General features: G+C 40.5%; 1 protein-coding gene across 1 annotated transcript in view; it reads left to right on the plus strand.

The window, feature by feature from the left end:
• Window positions 1-11,324: 11,324 nt before the first annotated feature.
• The window catches only part of shdb (Src homology 2 domain containing transforming protein D, b), a gene marked incomplete at its 3' end in the record, with an annotated part of 34,579 nt that continues 29,007 nt past the window's right edge, over window positions 11,325-16,896 (plus strand). Inside the window, exons 1-3 of the mRNA XM_080735689.1 lie at window positions 11,325-11,411; window positions 12,461-12,850; window positions 15,377-15,527. Of these exons, the coding sequence (XP_080591815.1) occupies window positions 12,515-12,850; window positions 15,377-15,527 (487 nt within the window). The 5' untranslated portion in view covers window positions 11,325-11,411; window positions 12,461-12,514. The remainder of the gene's footprint in view (window positions 11,412-12,460; window positions 12,851-15,376; window positions 15,528-16,896) is intronic.

A 16,896-nucleotide genomic window follows, 5' to 3' on the forward strand; every position in this document is an offset into this window, starting at 1 on the left:
CAAAACAATTACAATGAAATACTATATATATATATATATATATATATATATATATATATAGTTGGGAAATTGCCTTATTGGTAACAATAAGTAAATTTTTTATGGTTTGTTGGCATGTGGACGCGGTACACATGTAGGAGTGAGTAGATGTCTCAATGAGCTAGAGGGCGGTGTGTGGGGTGGGGTTGACCGTCATGTGACTACTGGGGTGGGGCCTTACAGTTCCAGAAGTTAATTAAATTGACTGAGCATTCAGAATGTGCTCAAATAAACATTCCACACAAGATGTGGAATGCCTTTTCTATCCAATTCAGGTTCTATGTGTTCAAATGTTGGGCTAAGAAAATGCCATGCTACTTATTCATGCCCATGTTTCCTTGAAGCAGTGTTTCTTAAGCTATGGGTAAGGACCCAGAATTGGGTTTTTTCCCCTCTTTTTTTTCTTGGGGGGGGGGGGGGGGGGTGATGGGTCTGAGTCCCAGGGTGAAAGACATTCACTCAGTTTGCTTCCCCATGACAAGTGAGGAGTACTAGTATGTTTTAATGAGCCTGAGTCTTATGGTGAGAGACTACATTCATTTTAATCCACGTGAGCCTGCTTCCCAGACAGATTCCAGGGTGATGTAAGAGAAATGGGGATGGCCCATTGATATGTCCCCACCCAGAGTTTAAGATCCCCTGCTCTCCAGTACTACTGCTTTGTTTTAAGCTAGTCTTTTACTATATTACTATTACAGGGCTGTACTTTCTTATACTCTGTAGCGCTCCGAGAAGATGATGCAATGTAATGATATCTGAAATCTCTGAACAAAAAAATGAATAAAATAAAAATAAAATGGCATTAAAATTGTATAATTTGTTTAAAAAAATAAAATAAACTGGTCATGACACCACAAAGATAATGTTGCTGTTGACATTCTTTCTTCATTTTTACAATCTGTTTTCTTATTGCCTTTTCCTTCCTCTAAAGGAAGACAGAAACAAGGACTTAGAGAAGCAATGGAGGTGTCCTGACTGGGCTCATGAAAGGAGATTGTTTGAAGTCCCTATTGTCCTACACTGATTTGCAAGATGCTATCTCTACAATGTATTCCAGTTGGCGTAATTATCTTCTCAAACTTGTGATACACAGACTTTCTGGTTCAATCAATGATATCTTGCGTATTAGTTTGTTTATAGATGTTTACACCCATCCCTCTTTTGCTTCTGTATTATTTTGTTTATTATAGAATTTAAACACACCCCCCAGCTTTTGATCAAGTCAAGTCAATTTTATTTGTAGGCACAGCACAATTCATACCATGTAGTGTAACAAGTAATTATGCACTATAACTAGTACATCCACCTTTTACAAATCCCACCCATCCACAACTCAAATAACACAAATATTTAGGACCCCATCCCAACCCCACAAAAACGGTGGTGAGCAGTTCAGAGATGTATTTAGGAACTAGACCAATTAAGGAAAGTCATTAATAAGTAGTAGCCTATACTCCAGAGCCGGACTGAGATATAAATTCGGCCCTGGCATCTTGGCCCAGACCGGCCCACCACAACCGGTGCGAACTGAACATAGCCCACATGACCTATAAGCCCACAACGTGTCGAGGCAGTGATGCGTTGTGCGCCTGTGAGTGCGCCTGTGACTGGGCTACTAGGCCAGTAGTCAGATGATATTGATTGATTGATTGATTGAAGAATTTATTTAGAAGTTTGCAATAGAAAAAAGTACAGTTTCATGACAGTACAAATCACTGGTACAAGGTCAACTAAAAGGAGATCCTAGAAAGCCGAAGCTTATTTCCACAGGAACCACACTTTAAGTATCTCATATAACATTGAAAGACAAACAGATAGAACATAGTACTTTATCTAGGATAATATCAGTTTCAAAAGCATAACATCAAACAAAGGCAGAAACAAGAATTGACACACAGTCAATATAAAATCTGTGGATTGGTGTGTTGACGTTAGTGTAAAAAAAGTTTGAAAAAAAAAATTTTTGAAAAAAAGAAAAGTTTGAAAAACAAAATTAGAAAAAAAAAAAGTTTAGGTCCAAAAATGTGTTAAAAAATCGACCTGATGGTGGCGCTATATGGGACAGATCCATGTCGATGAGATAAGTGTAGACATACTGTGTAGCGATTTGTGTGATTTTAGGGCAAAAACTGTAGGAGCAGTATTCAAAAATGTGTTTTAAAAAATTTGGCGGGGGTCCCTGGAGCTGCGGGGGTCCCTGGAAGGGTGGAGGTTGTGGATTGGCAGACAAGGATTGTGTGTGGAAAATTTCACATGGATAGGGGCAAAAAAGTGTGATGTGACGTGACAGACAGACTGACGGACAGACAGACAGGCGGTGGAGGTTTTCATAGTAACTGCGACCTGACGGTCGCAATTATAATCATTAGTATTGTTTATTTTAATTATTATTATTAAGGAACTCTAGAAATCTCAGTTGGAACTGTTACCCCAGTGACCCGATGCTGGATAAGCGGTTGAAGATGGATGGATGGATGGATGGATTATTTTAGAGTAAGCTACATTATTTACCATTATTGTGTACTCCGCCACATGGGGAGCAATATTCAATTCAATCTTCAATTCAAAGAAGCTTTATTGGCATGAGAACACAAACGTTTACACAGTGGTGGAAAAAGTACCTACATTTTTATAATTAAGTAAAAGTATCAATTCTGCAATGTAGAATCACTCTGTTACAAGTAAAAGTCCAGAATTAAAAATGTACTTGAGTAAAAGTACAAAAGTATTGGTATCCAAATGTACTTAAAGTACCAAAAAGTAAAAGTACAAAATGTTTGAAAATAGCAGATCTACAAGCTCACAACGCGTCGCACCGCAATGCGTTGTGAGCTTGTAGATCGGCTATTTTCAAATAGCCTTGGTATAACATAGGGCTAAAGTGGTTTATGTATGTTTTAAACTTTAGTTATTGATGTAGATTAGCATTATTGGGCTAAATGTAAAGACGCTACGCTGCGCCAACCGTGAATTCAACACAATCTGCTGTTGAGCAGTTTAACCAATTTGCTACGTACGTCTACACAAACGGTCAGATTACAAAGATAAATTGCTTAGTGAAGGCTCACGGATGTCACCATAGGGTACGCTCCAGCAGAATGTCCCGTAATGATCGTATTATTTAAAGAGGAGCATTTTAATCCGATCGGTCGTCGTTTCCTTAAAAAGGTATTAATGTATCTATAAGTGCAGTACACCTTGCAACCGATGGGGTCGCATGGCTGAAAAACAACAGAAAATGACGTCTGATCGGATTAAAATGCTGTTTATTAAACAATACGAAAGATACAGGTAATTCTGCTTGAGCGTACCATACTGTGACATCTGTGAGACTTCAGTAAGCACTTTATCTTTGAAATATGAACGTTTTTGTAGACGTACGTAGCAAATAGGTTTAACTGCTCAACACGAGGTAGAAGTGAATTTATTACACACCGTGACTCGTGCGTTAGCCTGCAGCTAGCGCTAGCTAGCGTTAGCCTGCAGCTAGCGCTAGCTAACGTTGGCGTTAGCCGTTAGCCACACATCCAGAATAGTCTAAGAAGTCAATTTTCCAACGGCGAGTGAACGATTGCATTCCGAGTTGGGTCGCCGTTTTATTCCATGAGTAATTGTGTATAACATGCCTGCGTTAGCCTGCAGCTAGCGCTAGCTAGCGTTAGCCTGCAGCTAGCGCTAGCTAGCGTTAGCCTGCAGCTAGCGCTAGCTAACGTTAGCGTTAGCCGTTAGCCACACATCCAGAATAGTCTAATATAAGTCAATTTTCCAACGGCGAGTGAACGATTGCATTCCGTGTCCTTCATGGATTTTTTTCCCCCTGGCTGTCAATGTTTTTATTGTTCAAAAAGAAAACGTTCTGAACGTTAAAACTAGATAGTTTTACAATCATGACAATGTGACAAACGGAACGGATCCTTTTTTTCCAAACTCGAGAAGAAGAACAGCGCCAGAACAGCGCAAGGCCGCTCCCAATCATGAAACTAGCTCGGTTACCATGTGACATGGGGACAGCCAATAGGCAAATAGGTCGCCTAGGTCGCCTGAATGTCTCAGCACAATCGCACGTCTTTAATAAAATCTGTTTCACAGATTTAAAAAAGGGTGGGGGGAGCATGGGGGCTTAGTCTATTTACAAGTCACGGGTAGCAGCCGCCTGAAGGTGACTTTTCATACCAATTTTGAAGGAGGCTAGGGATTTGCTCTCCTTTAAGGCTTGTGGAAGGGTGTTCCACACGTTGATGGTATAGCAGGAGAACGAGTTAGAGCCTTATTTAGTGTTAAATCTATGTTGATGATGATTAGTGGAGCTGCCTCTGGTGTTGTGATCGTGAATAGACAAGCCAATGGGTCAAATGTGATGTGTCTCTGCTCTGTGGGCCAGTGCCACTGAAGGATTGGCCCTCTCCACTTACAGTAGTGGCTGCCCAGCCCAGTCATCATGTCATGGCAGTTTTGAAATTCCAATCATTTCTAAAACGTATTCTTCTGTGATAAGTTGATTAGAGAAAATACTTTTGTCACACACCAAAAAAAAAAAAAACAGTTTCTTATTTATTTATTATGGGTTTTCTGAAAATGGGACCATATCTGCTGGGTCAAAAATATACAAACAGCAATGCTAATATTTCAGGGGTTGACACTAGGTCTCAGAGGCACTTGCCCGTCGGGCAAGTACAGGTCATGTTCTACTTGCCCAAAGGTCATACTCACTTGCCTGAAAAGTACATCGTCCATTATAAAATGATAGATACGATTTTAATAAATATATTTTTAATAAAAATGTCATACTGTATCTCAATACTTAACAAATCCAAATACCAAATACCTATATAGTTATACATATGATTAAATATGACTATGGTTTCACACTTGTTATTTTACATTTTCAAGTGTAGCAACAGTAAAAACAGCACATTAGGTAATCAGTGCTCTTATTTTACATTCCGCAGACCAGAAGACAGCACTCTGGCCATGTTCAGGTCAGGTGTTAAGACAGATATCTCGTGTTGTGTTTATAGACCGTTGTGTCCCCCTCTCAAATGAGCACTTGCCCGGTCGGGCAACCTGAAAGCAAACTTCACCTGCCCGAAGGTTTTATTTACCTGCCGGGGGCAGGTGGGCAAGCCTTAGTGTCAATACCTGTAATATTTGTTTGCATGTCAATCCCTGGGCCATTTTCAACCAAGTTAGATGCCTTTTGGTAATCTACAAGCTTCTGGCAAGCTTCTGGATGAATCTTTGACCAGAATTGGTGCAATTAATCAAAATGTGTCTGACTTTGGACTTGTTTCTTCAGCACTGTCCGTATGTTCTCAATGGGGGTTAGGTCAGGACTTTGGGCAGGTCATTCTAAAACCTTAATTCAAGCCTGATTTAGCCATCCCTTTACCACTCTTGACAACCAATATTCTGGCTGATGATTTGAGATTTTCCTGAAGAATTTTGAGATAATCCTCCTCTTTCATTATTACATTTACTCAATCATGAGTGCCGCTTCTGGAGCAAGGGCTTCCATCTAGCATGGCAGCTATAGTCAGATAAAATTAAGGCAGAGGTTGGACAAAATTGTGTTATTTAGTTTTTCAACTGATTCTGTTAGGAAATTAGGTCTACTAGCCAGGATAAAAAATCTACCATGATCTGCTCACTGCAAATACCCACAGTGGCCAAATCAAGTTGGGCTCCCATCGACTTTCTATACAGGAGGAAAATACCCAGAAAAGAAATCTGCTTTAAGTAGGATGTGAGGGGTCTAACTAGAGGTTTGTCATGATGCTGAATCCATTGCAAGCATTTGTTTTGCACAAAAAACATTCATTGGCCCCAGAAAACGCCAAAAAGATGATTTTTTTGATGACTCATCACTTTTCATCACTAAACCATCATTCTCTGGGGCCATTTTTAGCCCAAGGAAAGTTTTTTGTGCAAAACAAATGCTTGCAATTGATTCAGCATCATGAACAAACCCCTAGTTAGACCCCTCACATCCTACTTAAAGCTGATTTTTTTTCTGGGTATTTTCCTCCTGTATAGAAAGTCGATGGGAGCCCAACTTGATTTAGCCACTGTGGGTATTTGCAGTGAGCAGATCATGGTAGATTTTTTTATCCTGGCTAGTAGACCTAATTTCCTAACAGAATCAGTTGAAAAACTAAATGACACAATTTTGTCCAACCTGAGTGTATATTTTCCCTAGATTTACTAGACTATAGGCTCTTAGCTCATGGTGATGTAAAACACGCTTGACTGTGGACTATATTTGTCTATAATTATCATTGAGCATAGTGTTAGCCTTATAACATAATTGCCTAAGTAATCTTTTGGTCAAATTGACATTTCTGCCTAACTCAACTCTTCTCCCCTATAACACTTCTACTTCATTGTGCCTTATAGCCAGGCTATTGCCTATGTGCTATGTCCTAGGCCAATCAGAATGCTTGTTTCATTCAAACAAATACTTAAGCAATTATGCTATGAGGTTAACCTTTTGACTTTAAGAGGCAGACATTATTTTGAATGTTAGAAGCATTCTGAATATAGGCAATAAAGGTAGGATGAATCAGCAGGTCAAGACCGATGCTGGTTTCTCTTGGAGATAAACATGAGTGAAAATATTATTATTATTATTTTATTTTTTTGTCCAACATTTTTTTTAAAACCTTCAAAATATGAGTAAGGCTAACGATAGGCTTATCACAATTGAACGTTTGACGCGTTTACACACCATGTCCACCAGATGGTGCTATTGTAATGACTTGCGTTTTAAGGTGACTTTTAGACCTGTAACACATCAGACTCGTCCTTGAACTCAGTCCCTTCCATCTGCTGCTCTGTGGGTTGTCTGGCGAGACGGTATCCTATGTCACCTGTCTGACTGTCCCTGAAGGAAATCAACCAGTGATGTAGCCTGCCGATGTACAAATCACTGCATCAGTGTGTGAGAATTTGACCCACTGATCCAACTATAATTTGCTAGCCTAGCACTGATCATCACAGTAATTTTTTTGATGTAGTGTAGGGGAGAACGGGGTAAGATGAACCGCTGGGTACGATCAACCACCCCCTTTATCTTTAAATCTTATATATCATGTATTTTGGTGATAGCCCAATGTATAAAACTATGTGAATCATTTAGCTAAAGATGAGCCTTAAAAGGTTCCGAATAACAAACGTTATTTAATTGGTTGTAATAATTTTTCTTACAGTTTAAATAACCGTAAGAAAGGAAATAAGACTATTTGCAAAAGGGAAATGTGTTATTAAAATATTTCTGATAAGTATTAAGTACATACATTCTTTGTTCAAGTTTAAACTGTTAAAAGTTAAGAATATCACGTTGGTAAAGGGGTAAGTCAACTTACCCCTTTACTTGGATCAACTTACCCCTCACCTGGGGCAAGTTGAACCACATGACCACTTTTTTTTTTAATAGGTCATAATTGTATGGTCCTTTGTCATAGACACTTACTTAAAATTTCAAATGATAGCAGACATCCTGAAATATGTCTAGATGTTTTGAATTTACTGCCATCTCACTTTTTCTTGCTTCCAGGTCAACATAAGCAAAAAGTGGTTCATCTTACCCCGTTCTCCCCCTATGCATTTACTGTACCACTATAATAAAGTATGTTTTTCTTTTCATTCTTTCTTCTAGGTTTTACATTCCTACATTTGTTCTGTTAGGGAAACAAGTGAAGTGATAGCCTAGACTATAGTTTGCACTTCGTTTTCAATTACCCGAAAGGGGTAGTAGGCCTATATGATAAAGGATATGATAACATCTGTTTCTGCTAAAACATATCTGCGAGACACCTGTCAATGTCGTTAGTGTGTACGGACTACGGACACGTAGGCTGTATGAGGCATACACTCTAGAGTCACCAAAGATGGGCAATAATTGGCAGAAAATGCCACCATGAAAACAGTCTACTTTTATCTTCTTAGCAGACCTAATATTGAACTGTACTTTCCTGTGCTTTTTTCCCCCACATTCTCTCTTTTTTCAAACTGCTAATAAAGTATTCAATCAATCAATCAATCAATTAATTATTTTAACAGAATAATCATTTTATCTCATTCTGTCAGTCTATATGTCTGTCTGTGCCTGTAAAATAAACGTTCTCTCTTTCTTTACCACCACACACGCACAACGCACATGTGTACACACACACACACACACACACACACACACACACACACACACACACACACACACACACACACACACACACACACACACACTCCATGTAAACTCTTTCTGTAGTTCTTCTCAGTCTCTCAACACAGTGTTATTCTCACCTGGTTAGACTATAGTGTAGACAGGGTGGCAGAGCAAAGCAAATCTATTGCATGCTGTGTGTGTTAATAGACTGAAGCTGTGGGTATAGGGAGGAGAGGAGGTGTTGCAGTGTGGAGGAATGATAGTTTATGATTGGGTTACAAGGAGGGCGAGCAGGAGACTGAACCATCAAAGACATCACAGATTCATGGGTCAGCAAGAAAGAGAAAGCGAGGGAGTGAATGGGGTGAGTATTCGACAGATGGTATGGAACTACGTTTCTTGGTTTTGTTTTCACAGAGGAACCAATATTAAGAATGTTTTGCACGGCATAAAACTGAGTTCTTTGTTTTTGTTCATTTTATTTTTAGGAATACATTTCAGGAATAAATAATTAACATAAATTAAGTTAAAAAGATATAATATACATGAGTGTGAGTTAAGGTATATTTTAATCCATATTCTTTCCCATGTGCTCTTTCATTTAGCTATTATAGTTCTCAGATTACCTTTTGCTGCCACGGTCCTCATCTCAGGGATGCCCTGATATTTCAGTGAACGAAGAGTTGGCTGCCTGTAGAGGGGATCAGATTCATGGATCAGCAAGAAAGTTTCTTTGTCCCAAGGTTCTTTTTTTTATTTTTGGTTTGAATCATTCTTCAGAATACCTTCTGCATGGCATGAAACTGAGCAAGTTGATTGATTTAAGGCTACTATATCCTCTCAGTCTATTTGGATCTACTACTGTAACAGAGTAGACTCTACTCAGTTAGTACCAACTTTAGGCACTTGGTACAGTTGGCAGGAGAATGCGGAGGACAATCACAACTATTTCAAGACCTATACTCTCATCCTGAAGAATCTTGTGACCCATTTCTAAACCTTCACTGGAACCACCTTTGGGGCTCAAGTCGGTGCTTGGTGTGGATCTATGGACTAGGAGAAGTAGGCGAGTAGTGGATGATGGTGGTTGTGGTTGAGTGGGGGGTGGATTCTCACTGGGTCCAGATGACCTCATCCAGGCTCCTGCCCCTGGGAGCCAGTGAGCTCATGGCTCTCATAAAAGAAAGAGGCATTTACGGTCCTTTAACTGCCTCTGATGTGTCTCGACCATGTAGGCACAATCCAATTTCCTTGCCTGGAACCTTAGTTAATGGGACATGTGTGGGAGGAGGGGTTACTGTGCCAAGTGAACAAATGCCTCATCTTTCAGTCAGGTTGGATAGGCTTCAGTACCTTCGTCATTGAAGTCACTATATACGTAGATCTCTGTTTTTTTCAGTTCCAAAGGCATCCTTGTTGCATAAAAAGCAGACCGGATGAGAGCATTCAGGTTGGAATAAAAGGCCTAGGAGAAAACAGACATAGTTCTTTTTTTAACTAACAGTGAAGCATCGTCATAAACCTTACATTGTGGCTCGTCAACAGGGGGTCCGGGGAGCCTAGGACAAATTTGTGTGTTATATAGGAAGGGGGTTTCCCAGTTAAAACAATTTAAAAGTTTATTTAAAACACACACACACACACACACACACACACACACACACACACACACACACATACACACACTTGACTTAGGCCTACACATCACTGCTGTCATGAATCTTGCCATCAAAGCTGCAGCATCACAGGAGGAGACCCCATGCATAGGCACTTAAAAGAAAAACATGTGGAATACTTCAGTTCCAAGCTAGTCCCAAATCTCTCAACAGTCATCAGACATTGATGAGACAGCCAGCTAAATATAGTGAGCAATTATGAATAAATCGGGGCACACTGGTAGAGTTCAACAACATGAACAACATTCTGGGCCCTGGGTACAAGGATTCGCCCCCCATGAATGTTCTTCATAGGGGGAGGGGTTTTAACCCATTTAGACTGGGAACACATTATTACGCATTATTTTGTGCTTTAACTATTGAAAAATAGCAGATATAGGCCTACATGCTCACAGCATGCCACTGCGAGCTTGTAGATCTGCTATTTTTGAAAAAAGTCTTTCAAATCCTTCTAAGGTGTTTTGATAAACCTATGTTTCTATGTCAGGGATGCTCAAACTTTTTCATGTGAAGGACCCCTAAAATGATAGCCTATGTATTTGGCCACGGACCCCCATCTAAAAAATGTAGTTCCAGGAACCCCCCAGAAGCAAAATTTGAGGTACAAATGTTCGCTTATATACATATATTCAAAGATTTGCACACATTTTCACGACTTTTCAAAATTAGCAGATCTACAAGCTCGCAGTGCAGCACTCGGTGCGGCGCTGTGAGCTTGTAGATCTGCTATTTTTCAGTAGCTAAAGTATATAAAATAATTAAGGCCCCTCCACCTTGGGCCCTAGTGACTCAGTCCCACTCCCCTCCCCCCTAAAGTTGTGACGCCCTAGCACTGCTCAAAAATAATACATTGATTGATTGAAGACTTTATTAGAAGTTTGCATAGGAAAAGGTACAGTTTCATGACGGTACAGTTCACTGGTACAAGGTCTACTAAAAGGAGATCCATCATCCATGAAAAGACTAAGCTTATTTCCACTGGAAACCATTGAAGTATCTCATATAACATAATTTACATGAAAAACAATAATAATAAATACATAAAAGTCCCCTAAAAAACTGACCCTCTCCCATGTGTTCTTTCGTTTTGCTCTTCTTGTGGTTCTTCTCACTTCTTCTCAGGTTCCCAGGGACAGATTCCCACTGCACTCACCTCCACTGATGTGCTGATGTTTCAGTGAATGAACAGTCGGCTGACTGTAAAAGGGGAGGCTGCTCCATTGGGAATGGAGCGCCTCCCCTTTAATCGCGTGCTTGCTGGGTTTCTCTCGTAGCTCTGTTAGTTGCTCAATGCTCTCACTTCTGCACATCAGTTGTTCCTTGGCGGAACTCCCTTTCTGTTTCAGTGCTTTTCCTCTGCGCAAAGGTCTGTGGAAGATCTGCAGTTGTTTTATTTTTATCCTTCTGCAAGAAACAGACAATTCAAATTGAAGGGTTTCTAGTTTCATGTGATTTTCTTTTTGCCATCATCAACATGAAGGAACGCGGAGTAAAGCGCACCCATCCAAAGTGGCTGAAGTAGCCTTCTGAATAAGGTTGGTGGCAGTGGTACCATAGCAGCGCAGCGTTAGTGGGATAGACCTATATAAGGATTTAAATGTGGGGCTTGTTGGTTTTTATGAGCTCTATAAAAACGTACAATTTGCTTAGCTTTGCTTTCATTCTACTTATACATTTTTTGCTTGTCAATATATTTTGTCTTATCAAAATTACTTACTGCAGTTGAAACAAAACAAATGACAATATGAAGTAAAACCTGCCAGCTGTTTTGATTAATACGCATTTTAAGGTCGCTTTTGTTTTACTACTTGGGCGTGTGTTGTAATTGTAGCACTTACTTGGGTTAAAGTCCAAACGTTAGAATGTTATTGCTCCCGAGTCAAAGACCAAGCCCAGCTGTTGAGTGTCTCCTGCTGTGGGGTCCATAAGGTGATGTGGAATGTGCTTGTGGATCAGGATAATTATTGTCTTGCACAAAGATTAGAAGTAGATATGATAAATGAATGACATAATAAAATGTTCCTCAATTGCCTACATTTTAATTATTTCACTTGTTGAGATATAACTCTTCTGGCCAACACACACACACACACACACACACACACACACACACACACACACACACACACACACACACACACACTGTGCACTCTATGTGTGCACTGCAGTGGTCCCCAAATTATTTTGGGAGGTCCCCAGATGAAAACTAACTAACATAGTCTATTGTTTAAGTGTATAGAGAGAATTTGCACATTTCTAAAATGACAATTTATATACTTTTTAATATATCTAAAATGACAAATTAAACATTGGCCAAATTGTCAAATATTTAGAGGCAGAAATTGTGAAAATAACCGATCTACATGTAGATCTGCTATTTTCACAATAGAACCGTGTTATACAAAATGTAACTCTTAGTGCTGCTCATCAGGATGTGGGGGTCCCCACTCCCCAGTTAAAATATGGTTATTTTAGGTGTCGCGGCCTGAAAAGGTTGAGAACCACTGATCTAATACATTAATTAAAACCTTTCTCAGACAATCAGACACAATATCAAGCAACTAACCCTCTTCTCCATCTGCAGCCTGTCTTGACCTTCGTCCTGCTGGCCCTCCACTGTGCTGGGAGTTGTGCTGCCATGGCCAAGTGGCTGAAGGACTACCTGAGCTTTGGCAGCAGGAGGGTCCCTCCTCAGCCCCCCACACCAGACTACACCGAGAGTGAGATCCTCAAAGCGTACCGGCTCCAGAAGAACCTGGACTTCGAGGACCCTTACGAGGACTCCGAGAGCCGGTCCAGGAGCGAGTCGGGGACCACCGATTCCTCCTCCACTCCGGCGTTCGGGTCTCCGCTGAAATCGTCCAGTTTGGATATGAAGTCGCCGAAACACAGACTGATCAAGGTGGACTCTCAGGAACTGGGCCGCACCAAGATCCTCCTCAGTGCTATTTCCCTGGAGGATCACCAGGAGCCTGTAAGAGTCTTCCTGAACCACATTTCTGTTTGTTTCTTTGCATAATGTCAGGATAAAGAAGCCAGAAATGTAATTAGTGTGTTAAAAGAAGAGTTCACATGAATATATCGTCGTTGTCGGGTGGAAACCTTGTATGTCCAAAACCGTTCGTTTTGTATCCTCTAAAAAATGTACTAAACTACAAACTGCTTGTAGATCGGCTGTTTTCGCTAGTTTTGTGCGACAGTCTTGTATGATGAAGCAGGGCTTTGCTTTACCAAAAGACGTACACATTTGAAACTTGGAGATACGAGGTTTCTGCCCGACAGTGACGATATGGAGGGTAAATGTTAGAACTTGGTGTGGCCCCTATGGCCTTCTGAGACAGGGGAGAATTAGTGGAAAAGGACAAACAGCACCCACCCACCCACTCAACTCCTCTCCATCACTAAGACGACTTTATTGATTAGACTCCTTAAGCAAGAGACTGGTGACGTGTGTCACAAATATGCACTGTTTCCATAAATCACATTAGGTCTGAAGCACCACATAAATTGGCCGTCCTGCATGCTTAATGGAAGAAAGTGTTATTGATGGCTTGAACTGGCCAATATGTCGGGAGGGGCCACACAGTCCCCTGAGTTTTAGCCCTCCCATAAATAATAAAGGGGGTTTGGTTTAGCAAGCTGAGAGAAACGCCTCATCTGAACACATATAGGGTGTGGGGCCATATAGTGTATCATGGTGATATGTCAGGTGCCGAGCGTGGGCGTAATTTATGTCTCTGTGTTATTGGTGTCATCGTGGCTGCTGCCTCATCTTGGATATATCGTCACTGTCAGGCAGAAAACTTCAAGTTTCTCCAAGTTTCAAATGTGTTTTTTGGTAAAGCAAAGCCCTGCTACATCATACAAGACCGTCGCACAAAACTAGTGAAAACAGCAGATCTACAAGCACACAGCGCCTCGCGATGCGAGGCGTTGTGTGCTTGTAGATCGGCTGTTTTCACTAGTTTAGTAATTTTTTTAGATGATAAATACAAAACGAACGGTTTTGGACATACAAGGTCTCCACCCGACAATGACGATATACGGGTTGTGTGGGCTGTGGAACACAAGCACAGCTGCTGTTAGAGAACTGTGTGTGAACGTGAAAAAAGCAAAAGGAGTGAGAGGGAGGGAGGGAAAGAGTGGCAGAGAGATGCACACAGGAGACAAAGACACAGATAGAACCTCGCCATGTGGTTTTTCTAGGGATTTCATTTGTCTTTCTATTCCATTCAACCCACATGCTGAGTGTGTTAAGCAGCATACAGGGCTTTTTACTACTTTCAGGGCTGCTGTTAAATCCATGACTCTGCCTGCCGTGGAAAATGCTACAAGTGCAAAAGTGTGTCTGAAGTGCGTCGGAGATGTGGTCTGGAGTCGTGTCGATAACCTCCTGTCTCTGCTCCTAGCGCTGCTGCCCCTCATTAATTTCCCAGGGTTCTGTGGGAACATCCATGCTCTAATTAACATTGCAGATTCCCTTGCATCGATAACCTGTTACAGAATCCACGTGGGATTGGGATGTAATTTTTGTGAGGGTGTGTGCATGTCTAGCAGGAGTTTGGCCAATACTCCAGTCCTCGCTCAAGCGCTTTCCCTGTGTGTCGGGGAGAGGGAGAAAGAGAGATGACAATACAGACAGAGGGAGAGAGAACCGGTTAGTGGGCTCTCTCTCTCTCTCTCTCTCTCTCTCTCTCTCTCTCTCTCTCTCTCTCTCTCTCTCTCTCTCTCTCTCTCTCTGTGTGTGTGTGTGTGTGTGTGTGTGTGTGTGTGTGTGTGTGTGTGTGTGTGTGTGTGTGTGTGTGTGTGTGTGTGTGTGTGTGTGTGTGTGAGTGCACGCTTGCATGTGTGACCATATGGCTGCCTTTGTAGTTGATGCTGTGCCAGCTGACCAGTGCCTTCCTCCTGTGCTTGTATGGAGGAACAAATGTTCTCAACCAACTCTCCAACTCTTGTGCTTCAGCCAGCAAAGCAGTAATTTTCGGGCATGCATGGCATACCGTTCTCAGATGAGAGCAAATCATGTTGAGAACTACCGGTATATTGTGTAGTGTAGGGGACATTTGAAATACATATAAAATATTTTGTTTTCGTTCTGTTGTTTGGTGAATAGCAATCAATTAAAAAATAAGAGCCCATAATAAAAGTTAAACAATGTCATGATTATATGGATTGTACTTGTATATTTCCATACTATTTTAATCTCTAACCACTCACTAATTAGTTAAGGGGCTTTTGTTTGTTTGCATGTTAGAATGAGCTTCATACTACTATCCGTTTCCAGGCTTGATGAGCTATTGTGCACATACTGTACAGACAATGTTCCATTTAGTCACAGATACACCAGTAACGGTCATCCTTAAACATCCAGGTTGTAGAATATAATTGAAGTAGTTCATTCTAGAATGAGAAATTCATCTCTACATGTTGGATGGGATAAGGTGTATTTTTTAGATAATACGATTTATCTTTTGTAACCCTATTGGCTTGTGTCCATTAGGTTGTTCCATCTGCGCCGTTGGCGAGGGACACTGATTACTCAGATCCATTTGATGCTCGTCTGGATCCCCGAGCAGAACCGGACCTTGGACACGTTCCCTGTGAGAACAATAGCTACATGGAACCGTATGAGGCTCAGCGAGTCATAACAGGTGAGTAATGGTCTCTGGTTTATTGGTTCTCTCTTTAATGGTTTATTTGTACATCTTTAACCTTTCTAATAGGCCCCTTTGGAAATAAAAAAGGCCATTGCCAGCTTAATGGTTTGTCCCGCCATTCATAATTTATTCACTTTGACCATTCGTTGAAATAAGCTGATGTGTAAAATGAAGACTGGTGGACGATATCAATATAATAACCACATGCAGCCTTTTTCCATCTTCAATGTGTTACGCTTGGGCATTCAAGCCTTCTTCAGGGACTATATCAGTGTCACACAAGAATGTTTTAGTTATAAATATAAGTTATAATTGTCTCTTCAGATGTTATAACTATGTTTCAGTGTCCCTTGACTGGTAATACTGGTTATACAATAAACCATGCCTATGGGACAAACAGGTTTTAAAGGTTTACATTAATCAGTTATGCAACTGATCTTATCCTATCCTAGATCCACCAAATCACATAAACGTGTATTCATGCATTCAATGCTGAGTTATTCAATAATTCCACATCAATGGCTCCCTTCATGTGTAAAATATTTTACTAGCCTACAATTCATTCATAATGAAATATTTCCGTATCATCATAACTCATTATTCTGAATGTCCTGATCAGAATCAACAACTTTTGTCATAATTGCACAGCCTGCTCCACAGTTCACTTTAGTGTGCTTTTAGTTGTTTACAGAAAATTGCAACACCGTAAAATGCATTTCACCTACGTACAAGTATTGTCAGTCTTCTTGCCAAAGCAATACTCTATCCAGTATCTATCGAATATCTCTTATCCAAAAAGTTATAGAAGTCAATTTTTGTCCAAAAACCTGTTAAAAGAAGTCTTAAAGCCATAGGCTACTGTTGTTTTGATCAATGTAATCAGGGCATATATGAAGCGAGTAAGCGACAGTGAATAGTATTTTGACCTCCGTTCCCACACATGCTTATTTCCATGTTTCACAATCTGAAAGCTCTGACATGTTATGTTCATGATTCCGGGAAAACAATGAATTACACTGACGTTTCGGACAATAGTGACTTCCTATTTATTCTGGAAAGATGGACCATACTTGTAAGTAGATGAATGCCTTATTGCCTTTTTCAGTCTTGGACTTTTTGTAGGTTATGTTGATATGAAAAAATTACATTACTCCGAGCTTATCCTTTCAGCCTAATTTATATTAAGTGCCACAATGGTGTGCGGATTTGACGGATTTGTAAGCTTTAGACGTTAGTCTCACAGCTCTGCCCTTTAGGAATGTCTCTATATCAGCATCCCCTCTCACTCCCTTCTTCCCATGTCATTGTCTCCAATCCTCTAGCTCAGATCCATCAATTTCCATTTGTCATTTCTGTTTTAACA

The sequence above is a fragment of the Nannobrachium achirus genome, assembly GCF_963921795.1.
Source record: "Nannobrachium achirus genome assembly, chromosome: 1".
NCBI lineage: Eukaryota > Metazoa > Chordata > Actinopteri > Myctophiformes > Myctophidae > Nannobrachium > Nannobrachium achirus.